Source organism: Manacus candei, unplaced genomic scaffold (genome assembly GCF_025592945.1).
Source record: "Manacus candei isolate 608988 ecotype Guabito, Panama unplaced genomic scaffold, ASM2559294v1 h1tg000049l, whole genome shotgun sequence".
Classification (NCBI taxonomy): Eukaryota; Metazoa; Chordata; class Aves; order Passeriformes; family Pipridae; genus Manacus; species Manacus candei.
In genome coordinates this window covers 4,693,324-4,707,971 of record NW_026138097.1, presented here as the reverse complement: position 1 = coordinate 4,707,971, position 14,648 = coordinate 4,693,324, and the positions used below count along the sequence as shown (strand labels likewise).

Here is a 14,648-nt window from a genome sequence, read left to right as displayed (position 1 = left end):
ATTGTTTTTATAAATGTAAGAGAAGGTGATAAGGACTATGTAGGAGAATCTGAGTATTTTGACAAGTTGACTCACTTGAAGAGCTTTTCTTTCTTTACCTGTGTTTTCTTGTATTTATCTGTGTTACGTGCTATAAGTTAACTATAAGTTAACTAACGCAAAGCAGTCTCCCTAAAAATAAGGAAGGGAAAAAAAACAACCAGTAATCTTTTTGAAAATGTGTGCTGAAGATGATCATCGCATGCACAGGCACACACCTGCACCCCCATCCACATACACATCCAAACAACCACAGAAGACAAGTACCTTTGTTGGCATTGTCCAAGTCTTCTTTGCCAAACACCAGGCCATGTCCTTGAATAGCTCCAGTGTGAAACTGAAGGCGAAAAATCACATCACGAGTAGCTGAACGGTATTTTTTGTGATAACACTTCATCTAGAAATAAAAAGAAACATGTCAGGAGGTATTTCTTACAAATTGGAACAAATAAGTGTGTATGCATTAGTTGCTAATTAAAGCAGCCACAATGCAATTTACTGTAGACACCTCTGATGTTGAACCGAGAAGGGTATACATTATTCAATCTTTTAAAATTACAGAGGCCCAAGGCAGGATATTTCTAGATGTATAAGAAATAATAATTGCTGTTTTCATTACTATCAGTCACTGATCAGTAGGTTATGTTTCAGAATCACAATACCTGGCAGTATAATATTGAAATGCTGACCTGTATCCAGACTTCTTCACAGTACCAAATTAATGAATTTCAGTACACCCATTTCAAAATAACTGAAGAGTATGAGGAGTTTTTCGAAGCAAGCCTGCAAGCTGATTACATCTATTTTAGGACTTTTAAAAAAATCTACTCTACTGATGACAGTATTTTGTTTTATTTTACTGCAGGAAGTTGGTAGCAGTTTTGATATCTTGCGTAGGACACAAAACTCTATAAAAATATCTAGTATGAATTTCAGCAGGTAAAAGTAAAGACAATATTCTCTAACACCATCTTCCCTAAGATTAAATCTATGGATATTTTACCAACTAATTCTCTGAGTCAACTGTAATACAAAGCCACTCAGTGTATTCTAAGAACAATACATAAAAATTTTGGTAATCATAGTCACAGGGCTGAAAATTTTATTATATTATCCTGATGATATCAGGTCTTTATGATAAAGCAGATATTAATGAAATGTATTAAAAGACAACAAAAATCACTTTTATTAAAGGTAGACTAAGAAAAGTGTCCTAGATAGAAAATACCAAACAACTAAATAGTGGTTATTCAAAATGAAGCAACAGAAGAAAGATGTAGGAGTTTAAGAGGGACACTTCTGCAAGTTGGGATTAAAACACAGTTATGAAATTCTTCTCACTACAGGATTTGAAAACTCTAACACAAGCCCTTGTTCTCTGACCTTCATATAGTAACCTCATGATGTCTTAAATTCCAGAAGTTAATCAGGATATACATGGCACATAGGACAACTACTGAAATATTTCAGCCCATGTACCAGAGATGGTTTATGGTATTCTCTACACAAATTACATATTCCTAATCCTTTGTAAGGGCTGGGAGATTCTCTGTGCAAGTAATCATTATTTTATCTGAAAGTGAGGAGGTTGTTTGTTTTTTCATTTTTTTTTTAGAGAATCCCCCTACAGCATATTGCCAATACCAGATAAAACAGTAATTGCTTCTTATTTTAGACAGTGCTTTACATGCACCAAAAGAAACTTTGTGTACACTGTGAACATTGTGATCCCTGCCTATTGAAGGAATCTATTTCCTTTTAGTCCAACACAACTCCCACTGTTACTTCACTACTTAAATTACCAAAATGTAAGGTAAAAGTAAGTTTGACTGCTTGATTCAAGAATAACTAAATGCTCATTCTCCACTACACTGAGCAACTCAATGTAAAAGCAAAACATCACAAAGAATGAAAACTGACAGTTTGCCCAGAAGTGAAAAATAGACAAAAATGGAATTAAGAGAGCTCCGATGAGAGACACGAGAACTAACCTGCTCCAAAATGTAGAATTGGTGTGGAAGTAACTGTGATAATTCCACTGATCATATGATGTGAGCAAAAAGAAGTTTGAAAAGAGTTTCTTTGAAGTTATATACATTCCTCCACAATTTAATTTTTAAATTACAACATTAACTTCTTTAGCTGTTCAAACAATCATACTATTTTTACATGTGGATCACATATGAGAGTTGTTGAAGATACAGAAAACTAAATACCTGAACAATACATTTTATACTTCAGCTTGTCAAGAGTTGGCTTCGCACAGTTGCTGAATTTACAATGTACTGTCTTTTGCATAATTGTGTTCATAAAAATGCTGAATGAGAGAAGGAGTTCCTCCTTCTTTCTAGTTTCTAATTCAAAGTAACAGCCTTGGATAATTTTAACATAGATTAATTTAAAATTAAACTTAATTAAAGATTAAAATTAACTTAGTATATCTTAAAATTAACTTACTTGTTTATGAAAATATGTCCTCTCTTACAATCAGTAATATTATAGATCCATATGCACATACTGAAAATATCTTTTAGTGATCAGAACATATTGTAAGCTTTCAATGAAGTCTAAGTGTAACTTTGAATTCTGACTCCACTACCTTCTGATGCCATAATCCAGAATTTATGCAAGCCACTATAATATGCTGGAAAATACCTATATGCATTTACAGATGTCAGTGCAGCTTTTCAACAGCTGTGCTGTTTCACCAAATGCTGTTCACATTGTATTAAATTCTCTAAAGCAAGGACATTTTTTTTCCTTTTTTCTTTTTTTTAAACCATGCACTTCAAGTAGTTAAACCTTTTGGAACTGGAGGTGGAGCATCCTAGAGATTATTATTTTTGTCTGATACCACTAATGCTTTTGTTTAGACATAATAAAAAAATATTCAAAACTTAAGTGAAGCCTTTGTTTAGGAAATATTACTATACTGAACAAGACAGTTACTTCCTCAGAATTAGCTCAAATAATAGCATGTGATAAATGAAGATGATCTCTTTTAAAATTACGCAAGCATTACTGAAAAGCTGTGTACCCTTTTTTCATTCTAAGAAACTCATTTGAGAGATACTAAATGGATCTCAGACTGATTTTTGTTGTTATATATTCCACTTCCTTAGGCGCCAACAGTCCACCAATACGTTTGAATTTGAAACTGTCCAAAACCTCCACAGTAAGCCAATTTATAAAAGTATATTTAAAAATTGTTTCTCCATTTTTCAGTGAAAGAAAGAAAGAACACTATTTCAAACTGAATGGGGGAGGGAAGATGAAAATAAGAATCTGATACTAAGGACCCTGTGGTGGTTTAGGAATGGTACTCTCCACTTCAGTGCTCCCACTGAAACACTGCAAACCACACATGGTTCGATCCCTCCCCCTCCCCCTGGGGCAGACTGGAGAGAAGAATTGGAGGTACAAAAAACAAAGATCACAGGTTGAGATAAAAACAATTTACTGGAAACAGCAATGGGATAGTAAAACAAACAGTATCAGCAACAATACTAATGACAAGAAAAAAAACCCAAATGATTCACAGGATTGCTCACCCACCCACCCTCTGCCACAGTACCCAACACAGAAGGGAGCCCTTCCCCCCTCCCCAAAAAATGAGGTGAGGTGGTATAGAACAACCTCCGGGTCCTAGCCATGCCCCTCCAGGCTATTGCAAAAATTAACCATGTCCTGGCTGGAACCAGGACAGACCCACTTATATTTAGGTCCAACATTTCTCAAAAGTAGTCAATAACATAAAAAAGCATTGTGAAACCTACTAGCAATAGACCAGGAACACTCTCTGACAATGCTTCCCCCCACCATTCAATACACATGTTTTAGTTTAACAACTTGAAAGGCACAGTAGCTATTTTTCTTTGCTTTCTCTGGACTTAACTGTATATGACAATCAAAAAGAAAGCAGAGAGATTTAAAATTATAGTGCTGCAATGCACTATATTAGGACATATAAATTGCCTTCTAAATACTGCATGTGCTTGTAGAATCAGAAGGCTTTTGTTGGGTATCACACCTTTGTGAGTTCCAAAACAATTTAAAATTACTTTGGTATTTTCTTTACAACATACAGTTTTACAATCTTGCACACTGTCTGCCAAATTATAGGACAAACAAATTTTAATGCCAAGCTACAAATACTCCCCAAAGTAATCTTTAAGAAGAAAATAACAATACAGGCCTTACTGGACTTGGTGATGCTATGAAATGGGAATGCTGAAAGCAGTCGTTTCGGCTCCTAAAAAACCTTCTAGTTTTGAGTTTTAGAAGAATTTTGATTCCCATGAAACTCAAAGATGATGACTGACTTAACTTAATAATGTATTTTGTAGTATCTCCAAGCATTTCCTCAAATAATTTTTTTACAAGAACACAAAACAGGTCAGAGACTGGAAACTAAATGACACATTTTCATTCCATACAATTAGCTTACCATAATATCTCCCTTCAAAAGCTGGGCAGGGTCTATAGCAATGCAGATTCGGTTTTGATTTTCTGACCCTATACTACTCAACAGGAGAGAAAAGAAGAATAAAATACATGGTTTAAAGAGACAAAAACAAAAACAAAAAAACCAAACAACAACAACAAAAAACCAACAACAACAAAAAAAGACTGTAATTCTGCAATTATGAAAATTAAAACCTAAATTCAAATGTAATGGGAAATGTTTTAAACTTACTATATTCCAGATGTATAAACTGGTTGCATAGCCTGGTATAACTTCAGAAAAGGCCGACAAGCTGAAAAGAAGTCAACAGAAAGACTGTTTAGTAATATTTAGATACAGAAAAACAATTACAACTAGAAAGCTTCATGCACATCCAGACTGAGCAAAGCGGCACACAAGTGGTGCAATGTTGACTGTAAAAATATCCTTCAAAGCAAAATTTGCTTTGATAGATTCATTTGCCCCTAAAAAAGTATTTTATTTTATGACAAATATACTTTTTCCTGATCTCCAGACTAGTTCTGAATTGGATATTAGGATTTTAAAGGATTCTGGTAAGGAGAGAAACAAATTCTGCAAGAAAATAAAATTATTAAGGAAGTAAGACAAATTCTGCAAGAAAATAAAATTATTAAGGAAGTAAGACAATGGCCAAAACAAAACCAGCCACCTCCCCAAAAAATAAAAAGCATTTTCAAAATTAAACAAAATATTTGATCTACAGTTTCGTTTCAAAACTAATAAGGCCCTTAAATTTCTTACTTGAACAAACAATACCCTGACTTTATTGAAACAGTTATTTTAGAAATAAAACCAGACTGAACAACATTGACAATGAATCATTGTAAATTCATGTTGATAATATTTTAAAAAGACCAGTGCTATTTAACTCTCAGATAATAAAAATACAGATTCATAGAACTGTTATAGAATCATAAATCGTTAGGGTTGGAAAAAACCTTTAAGGTCATCAAGTCCAACTACTAGAATTGGATTCTTTTACTGTGCTCTAGCACTGTATCTTATCATTTTAATTTTAAAGCCACTTAGTATAGCAAGCCACCTTAGAAGTACTGGTGAGGCCACACCTCAAGTATTACGTCCAGTTCTGGGCCCCTCACTTCAAGAAAGATACTGAGTCGCTGGAGTGTGTCCAGAAAAGGGCAATGAAGCTGGTGAAGGGTCTAGAAAGTAAGTCATATGAGGAGCGGCTGAGGGAACTGGGGGTGTTTAGCCTGGAGAAAAGAAGGGGAGACCTCACTCTCTACAACTACCTGAAAGGAGGTTGTACCGAGGTCAGCCTCTTCTCCCAGGCAACTAGTGACAGGACAAGAACACACAGCCTCAAGCTGCACCAGGGAAGGTTCAGGTTGGACATCAGGAAGAATCTCTTCATGGAAAGGGTTGTTAAGCATTGGAACAGACTGTCCAAGGAGGTAGCAGAATCACCATTTCTGGAGGTGTTCAAGAAACTGGATGTGGCACTTAGTGCCATGGTCTAGTTGACAAGGTAATGATTGGTCGAAGATTGGACTCAATGATCTTGGAGGCCTTTTCAAACCTAAATGATTCTGTGACTCTGTAATTCTGTAAGCACACCATAGCCAAACAGCTTTTCCACAGAAAATCCAATCTCAAAACAGAAAAGAAATTATATTTACAATTATTTCCTAAACAAAGAGGAAATCATTGTGAAACCTGACAAGGTTCTCAGATCTTTTGCAGTAACAGGGCTCACAACTGTTCAAAAACTAGGCAGACATGAATAGCATCAACTCTTCATTTAAGAGAGAACATGAAATTCATTTGACCTGCTCCAATTCCTACTCTTAGGATGTTTCTCTTCTGGTTTCATTATTGGAAATATTTGGATGGATATCAAGAAGATGTTAACTCTACTTTGAGATTCATGCAGGCTTTCTCCAAAGCTCCAAAATTAAACAAGACTTTAATCCTATACCTGAATAGGAAAAGTTAGGTAATTTACCTCCCCCAGCATCTAAGGTTGGGATGCCATGAAGAATAACATAGTGCAGGAAAAGAGGGGTTGCATTCATTTTCACAGATCCAGATAGAAGGCCACTTAAGAATTGCACGTATCTAAAAATACAAAATTTATCTGAATTAAATGAAAGTAGTAATATCAGGGAAATACATTATTTACACATTGATATTTCTAGATCATGAATAATGAATAGCATTGTGACATGGCACATAACTCCAGAATAATAATCCTCACAAAACAGCATTAAAAGACTTTACCACTTTATTAAATGCATGGCTGTTGTATTTCTGTTGTTGATATCTTCATTTTAGTTATTTACATCACTACTCTAATAAGAAAACAACTAGAAGATACAGTAAAGTCAATTGTTTTGGTACACATTCCTAGTTGCAAGTGCAGGTCTTAAATAGCTTTCACAGCAGTATGATATGGGTCCTACTCCATTTACAGTGAAGTTCACTTCATTAAAAAAAGAGCAAGAAGTGCCCCGTCAGGAATCTTAGCATTATCAGCAATGCAGTCCAATGACATCTTCATAATGAGAAGTTATCTCATTCAGCACAAAACAGAGGAAAATTACCATAGCAATATGAAAGTCATTTTATTTCTGCTATTTAACACCTGGTTTAGTCACAAGCTCATGAGCAAATACATGCAAGTGAATATCACTGAAGTGTACATTAAACAAATTCCTCTTATTTCCTTAAATAACCAATGGAAATCGGTCTCTGATTTTTCTACTCTATTTGAGTCACTTTTTCTTCCATGCCTATGAGATGATCATCTTTTAACATTATTCTCAGGAATGTATAAAAGAAAGAAAAATCACCTCTTTTTCCCCCTTTATCCACAGATCTCATTAACTGAACTCATACTGCACAACTAAAGATATTCTGCCCAATAACAACAGCTTTACTACACCAGAATAGGGGTTGTGGTTGTTTCAAATAGATTTCATTTTATAGAGTGCTAGCAAAGCTCAATTTATTTTGAAATGTTAAGTAAAGGCAACTTTTCTTTTTGGTTTCCTCCTTCAGAAAGGTATTCTGAAAGTATTTGGTACATCAAAAGCACAAATCTACAAACTGTCACACCTAAACAAAAAAACAGTGCAGTAAAATGTTTTGTCTGAACGTTTGCTCTCTACCACTACCTGCTTTTAATTATTCCAAAAATTTGACTGAATTTTTGAAAGCCTTTCTCAAAGATCTATCCTGAAAGTTTATGAGAAATTTTTTTCATATGAAGGGTATGTATCTGCATGTCTTCTTCAGGCAAATCTTCAACTGCTTATCTGAGAGTAAGTGTCCATTTTAAGTATTGTCAGAATGGATTTAGACTAGGAGATGTGGTCTATAGTTACTTTTCTTGTCACTGTTACAGCAGTGGGGAAAAGCTGAGTGATATTTTTAGGACTGATGCACTTAATGGTCACAATTTATCTGGACAAAACTTACTGGTGAAAAGTTTTCGAAATACAATTAACGGATGTATTTTCATATTTTATCATGTGGAGATCCACCTAAGCTATATCCATTTATATGTCAGCTGGATTTTAACAAGGACATCACTAATTAATTACCCAGGAACGGTTTCAGAGAAAAAGCATATTAAAAAGGTGATTCGGGCCATTCACTGATCAGAACAGGAACAAAAAAAGGGTTATAAAATTATCCAAAAAATATTAGAATTGGTTTTCCCTGAAATAGGATTAGTAGCCACTGGCAGGCCAGGCAAAGGTAGGAGAGGCAATATTCAGGAGGAGAATGGTTCTGACCAATGGTTTGGAGAACATCCTCTGTTCTCATGGGAAATAACTCTCCAAAATAAAGTGTCTGTAAGTGTATGTGTCTGGAAGATAGTAAGACCAGCTCAAGTTCAGTACTGCTGAGCAAAGATATAAATCACATCAGTCAAGAGGTGAACTGAGTATCTCTGAGACCCTCTCCCTTGCCCCCCCCAGAAGAATTAATTAAGCAAGTGTCCTTGAAGAGGGTAGGAAAAGATAAATGCAACTATTTACATCTATTTAATTGCTAGCTTTAGGACTCACATACAGATCACTTAAGTTAGTGGCTATTGAAGCTTCCTGTCAACATGGTTGAAAAACCTACCCTGATGCACAATTCACAGGCTGCTGTGAGGGTTCCTGGCTCTCACTGAAATATGCCTGCTGCATGAGGCTTCTTGATGGGAAGATTAACAACATCTATTCCCTTTTGCTGCTATGGTTCACACTTCTCTTTGTGGTAGGCAGCATTCTCAAATTCTAATTATTAAAATGCAATACACATATATGCAAACAAAACTAAAACCAAAAAAGGCCAGTAAACTTCTAGTTATGAAAAGTTTATTTCAAGTCTAATAGAATGTTGTGTTACTATTTTTCAAGTTAAAAATAGCTGTGCAAGCCACCAAATAGGTTCAAAAACTAACAGAAAAATTTTTCTTATTTAGAGATAACAAAACTAAATGCCTTACTCTAGTTGTTACTACTGATTTTTCTGCTTTAATTACTAGCAAAGGCTTATACTTTAAACAACTTCTAAAAAACCTACTGCATACATGTGGATTAATACAAAAATAAATGAACAGTAATTACCAAATCAAATCCAGTTGATATTTTATATTTCTAAAAGAAGATTCACCTATATCACAATTACTCTGATGGATATCAGTCTCTTCTGGTACTGAATCCTTCATTACCTCTCATCAAAACAAGGTAAACAGCAAACTCCAGATCTATTCGCTTTCCAAAATGCTTTATTACTTTGAGTCCTAACTCAACTTTATTTAGACAGACTGAAAAGGTAACACATCCAGATAGACATAATGAATAATGCCTGCTTTGACAAACATTTACTAGCATGGAGATGGGGCAAATGCGTAATCTGTAGATCCTCTAAACAAGTATTACTAAGATCCTTATTGCACACTAATCAGCACACATTCCATACACATCATTTATGTCACAATGAGTTTATTATTATCTTGGAAGAATCAAGAAACAGATTGTGACATCTCTTTATTAACAAACAATACAGTTAAGAACTCAGATAACAGTGTGGTACAAAAGGTCTTATCTGTCTTGGTCTACATGAAGGATCTGAAGGAGACATCTCATCAATCAAGGAATATTAACATAAGATAAAGTGCTAAGAGTTCAGGAAGCATCGGAGGATCTTGTGGAAATAGTCTTCACATAGCACAGGAGGGAGTAAGGGATGGGAGTAGAAGATAATGATGACATTTCTTATTGGTATGAATCAGAAGCAAATTGAATACCTTCTTTGGGATGGCTGCATTAAAGCTGAAACTTTATCATCAAAGAATTTCTTCATAGCAAATCTGTCTAGAGCCTGATCAGCGCTGTCAAAAGAGAGACACAGATATCATGTTATTTTGTCTTGGTGTTTTCTTGGAAATTCATCAGGTTACTGCTTGAAATATGCAAAAATATTTGAAAGACAAAAAGGAGGGAAGTAAGGAAAAAAAGAAGCACCTAACTAGCAACTTCAGCACTTTGGACATTGTGAACAACATTTTTTCCACTGACACCTTCTCATTCGACACGTTAAGGCAGTTTCCTTCCTTAGGCAAAGCACCTACACTCTTATTCAACTAACTGGATGGCATACATGCAACATGAATATATTAAAGTCATAATGTAACGAACTTGGGCAAAGCCAAGCAGCTCAAGCTCCCAAAGAAGGATACTTGCCATAATTTCCTCCCAGTGCCACTGGGGGCTTTTCTGTACAAAATAAAAATTTATTCTCTTTTTCAAAAAGAACTATAGTACCCAGTTAGCGGATCATTTAAGCAGTCAACAATTCATTCGGTCTTTGTTTGCTGTGCCCTGAGCCACCAAGGAAGAGACTATTTAAAATAAAAGTGTTTTATGCTTTTTCCAAAAATTATTTAGAAGTTGCCAATTGTCTTGACAGGCTGTAAAGTCAAACCTTCTCTTTATGAATGTTAAGGATTACATAGTGTCTACTTGACCTAAAAACTTTTTCTCACCCAATCCATCATATATCTTCATATATCTTCATCCACACTACCATTCAGAATTTAGGCAACCCATTCCTAACAGGTCAAAGACTGCGAATGCTTTGCGTGTTAAAACAGAGTTTACCAACAATTACAAAGAGCTCTGTTTGACTTCATTAAATTTGATGGCACATTATTCCTTCTTAAATGAGACAAATCAGATATTATAAGACATAACCAAAATAGATTCACATCATTAAAGGCTTTTTCATAGAATCATGGAATGGTTTGGTTTCAAAGGGACCATAAAGATCATGTAGTTCCAACCCTCCTGCCATGGGCAGGGATACCTTTCACTAGACCACATTCCTCAAAGCCCCATTCAGCCTGGTCTTGAACACTTCCAGGGATGGGGCATCCACAACTTCTCTGGAATGCCTGTTCCAGTGCCTCACCACCCTCACAGTAAAGAATTCCTTCTTTATATCTAAACTAAATCTACCCTCCTTCAGTCTACAGCCATTCCCCCTCGTCCTATCGCTGCATACTCTTGTCAAAAGTCCTACTTCACTCTTCTTGTAGGGTCCCTTTAGGCACCAGAAGGCAGCCAGAAGGTCTCCCTGGAGCCTCCTCTTCTTCAGGTTGAACAACACCAGCCCTAACCCTCTCAGCCTGTCTTCGTAGGAAAGGTGTTAAGCCTAAATTCACTATGCCTAGATTTTTTGGCATGTTGCCAGAAAATGAACAATAGCAGCAACAATACTTATGAGAGGGTACCAGAAAAGAAATGTTATTGCTCATTTCAGAAACCCACAACAAGAGACAATACCCGATGATCACTCCCTCCAACATGTTACCCTTGGAACTTGCCTTACCCAGCTGGTCCCTCCAGCCTGGAACCAGCATTACCCAACCATTCCCTCCAGATCAGAACTGGTGCCATCGCACCACTCCCTCCACCACACTTTGACCAGAAGGAACCCCTTCTCCCTCGAAGAGACTCCCTTACCCCTGTCCTCTCCTAGTTACTGCAAAAATTAACGCTGCCCTGGACAGAAGTAGGAGATATGTGCATGCTGATAAATTAGGAATTTTATTTGGCGTGAACATCAAAGTCTTCTGAGTACCATTTCTGACACGGAAGCTGGCACCCTCAACAGTTGCAACCATAGTAATTTTCTGCCAGGTACCACCTTTAAGGATGACACAATATTGCAACACTGAGATCACAGCACAGTACCGTACTACCCTTACTTGACTGATTTTGTCATTCACAATGCTTTTCAACAAAATATTATGAAATTGGGGCAATCACTGTTGCAATTACTACTTGAAAATATTCAAGTAGTTGTTCAAGTACCTTTTTCAGCACATACTGGTGTATACAATGCACCTAGCTTCTCGGTCTATAATGACTTCTTGACTGGGCTTACCCTAGTGAGCACAGATTGTTATCTGAAATTCTCATTTTCATGAAATCCATGAGTAATTTGCCATCAACCTCTAGTGATTTAAGACCCCATCAACTACAGCAGTGGATCAAATCTATTACTGACAGGCTGGTGTGAATTCAGAACCAAATTTGACTTAACCATGGCAGTTAGAGGGCATTTTTATTGTAATACATTTATGTACGTGTATATACATAAAAGAAACCAACAGAAAACAATGTGATTAAAAACCCAACAAACCCCTCCGAAACACATTTCATCCTTTTTGAGACCATCTATTAAATTTTATCCTTGTTGACAAATTATCAATTGCCATTTCATAATTTGAGCATTCCAAAAGAATCAACTAAAAAAATCAAAATAAAGTCTAGATTATTTCTTAAACTGCATTCTGCACTTTGATCAATGTCTAGGAATCTCCTATTCAAATACTGTGTCCAGATTCTAATATCTATTTTCCTTAAGTACTTTAAGAATAATTTCTCACTGATTCAAAAGAGGCCATCTTGAAACACCCTTTAGATGTTTCCTGCAAACCATTAAAAATCTCAGTTTTGAAGAGACCTTAGGGTGTCACCTAGTCCAACCTCCTACTGAAAACAGGACTACAAGAACAGTGTGTCATGAAAGCAGGCTGTGTTAAGACATGCTCCAAGACTCTTTGGGAAGAAAATCTGACAAACCTTAATTGACAAACTGACAGAGACTACTCAACTAAAAGGCATTTTTCCTTATGTATACTGTAAAAAACACACAACATGCATTATTCACACTTACCTTGCAGAAACATTGATGAAGTGCATATACGATGATATGACTACACCTATCCTTCCTTTTCCCCCCTGTATTAGGAAAAAGGGAATGATAACTTATTTATTACATGAATGGGCATTATTTTATTTAAGACCGATAGTAAATACAATTTTAAGACGAGATTCAGTCAGTCCTTTTACTCATGCATCCCCTTTGTTGATGGAAAGGTGGAAAAACTGGGCAGCAGCTTATTTGTCAATGCAAGTTGGTTCACAAATAACAAAAAAACCCACTAAATAGGATTTCTATGAGCATGTCTGTCAAGTCTTACTGATTTAAAGGAATGGGGGGGAGGGGACAGAAAAATTGTGTCAACTATTCTAATTTTTTATTATTTTTTCTCAGAAATCATTCACAACAAGTTTAGACAATGTTGCACTTTCCAGCATGAAATGCTATAAAATACCTATTTTGGAAAGAATACGAGTTTCTAACAGGTCCGGGCATTTTTACCTCCCCAACACTTGAGATTTACAACTAATTTTCTATGGATAATTTTAAAAATGCTTCAAAGTAATTTTAAATACATTTACATGACAAATTCAGTACAATCTACTAAGCAGTAATTCTCATGGATTTCAAAACGTTTTCAGTCTCTCAGCTGATACACATAGCTGGCTGTATCTATCTTTGCAGGTGGAAAACAAAATTACCAAAAGACATTAATCAACAACATGCATTATCAATTTGTATATAACTGTATATCTAGAAATACTTTGTTCCCTTTTCTTTTGTCCTGTGAATGGCCCTTACTCCTGGCAGTAGTCCTGCAAACTAGCAAGACTTCAAGCATTTCATACAATAATGGCATTCTGTCTTTAAAAAAATCAGGACTGGGGACTATAGAACCTGACTTGAAGAGAAGTTTTGGTCCTATTATCATCCTCATTTTGTTTAGAGTAACATCTGCTAGTGATACAGAGACAGGTTTGCCTCAAGTGTCACCAGCATAGCTACCAATTCAGTTCTGAATTCATTTTATCCACATTTAACTAAGGGGTTTTTTTATTTCTCTTCTTTTTGAGCATGGAAGGGGAAGTAACACAGCATACTGGTAGTTTTGCTATAATGCATTGCAGTGATATTGCCAGTTAAAACCTTGTCCCACAAGAAAATTCATGAACATCACAGAACATGAAGAGCTTCTAAGGAGTTTCCTATAAAGCTGGAAAAACCTCAAGCTTCTAAATACACCCACAGAAGTAACAGTGACCTTTGCAGGATGTGAGCTAACATCACTGCATGCTGTATCTGCAGCAGGGGCTAGGATCTTAGTCATCATAAAAAGCAATCTATAACAAGCATGCAAGGTTAGTAGATTTAAGCATACTTATATCAACTGAAGATCTGGCATACTGTTTCCAACACTGAAAATAGATCAAACTTATTATTTTTTAAAAAGAGTAAGAATAAAGGATAATGTTTTTGAAAATGAATACAAACTGTGTGTATATAAAAGGCTCACTTACTCTGCAGTGTATTACCACCACATGTTGAGGATCATTGTTCAGCCATGACTCCATAGCCTTGCAGATGGTGCACACCTTATTAAGAAGTGGAGCATGGAGATCAGGCCAACCCACATCCATAATCTGCAATTAAACAAGTAATATTTACAAGAGACACCTTGACCCTAGCATCACATATTATAATCTGGATTCAAATAACTGTGATGGTTCAAAGTCTCCACAGTTTTTCCAATCCCAGACAACCATGCCATTCAAATGCCATGACACTTACAGGTCTCTTAAGGGGAAGAAGGGAATTTGTTTTTAAGATTCTGGTATTTTATAAAATAAACAAAAAGCTCCCCCCCTAATCCCGCCAACCACTTAAAAGTGACATTTCTGAAGATCTCAAGTTTTTAAAGATTTTTCAATTA

At 35.8% G+C, this 14,648-nt stretch overlaps 1 protein-coding gene across 50 annotated transcripts in view; it reads right to left on the bottom strand.

Moving 5' to 3' along the window:
* TNS3 (tensin 3) overlaps positions 1-14,648 on the bottom strand; it is a 225,684-nt gene that overhangs the window by 91,560 nt on the left and 119,476 nt on the right. For all 50 annotated transcript variants that reach the window (XR_007906517.1, XM_051798814.1, XM_051798818.1 and 47 more), the window contains 7 exons: positions 14,236-14,358; positions 12,731-12,795; positions 9,795-9,878; positions 6,492-6,604; positions 4,736-4,796; positions 4,487-4,559; positions 307-436 (listed from right to left, as the gene is read on the bottom strand). Coding sequence is in view for 49 of the 50 variants with exons in the window: in XM_051798814.1 (XP_051654774.1) it covers positions 307-436; positions 4,487-4,559; positions 4,736-4,796; positions 6,492-6,604; positions 9,795-9,878; positions 12,731-12,795; positions 14,236-14,358 (649 nt within the window). In the remaining variant the exon portion in view is untranslated. The remainder of the gene's footprint in view (positions 1-306; positions 437-4,486; positions 4,560-4,735; positions 4,797-6,491; positions 6,605-9,794; positions 9,879-12,730; positions 12,796-14,235; positions 14,359-14,648) is intronic.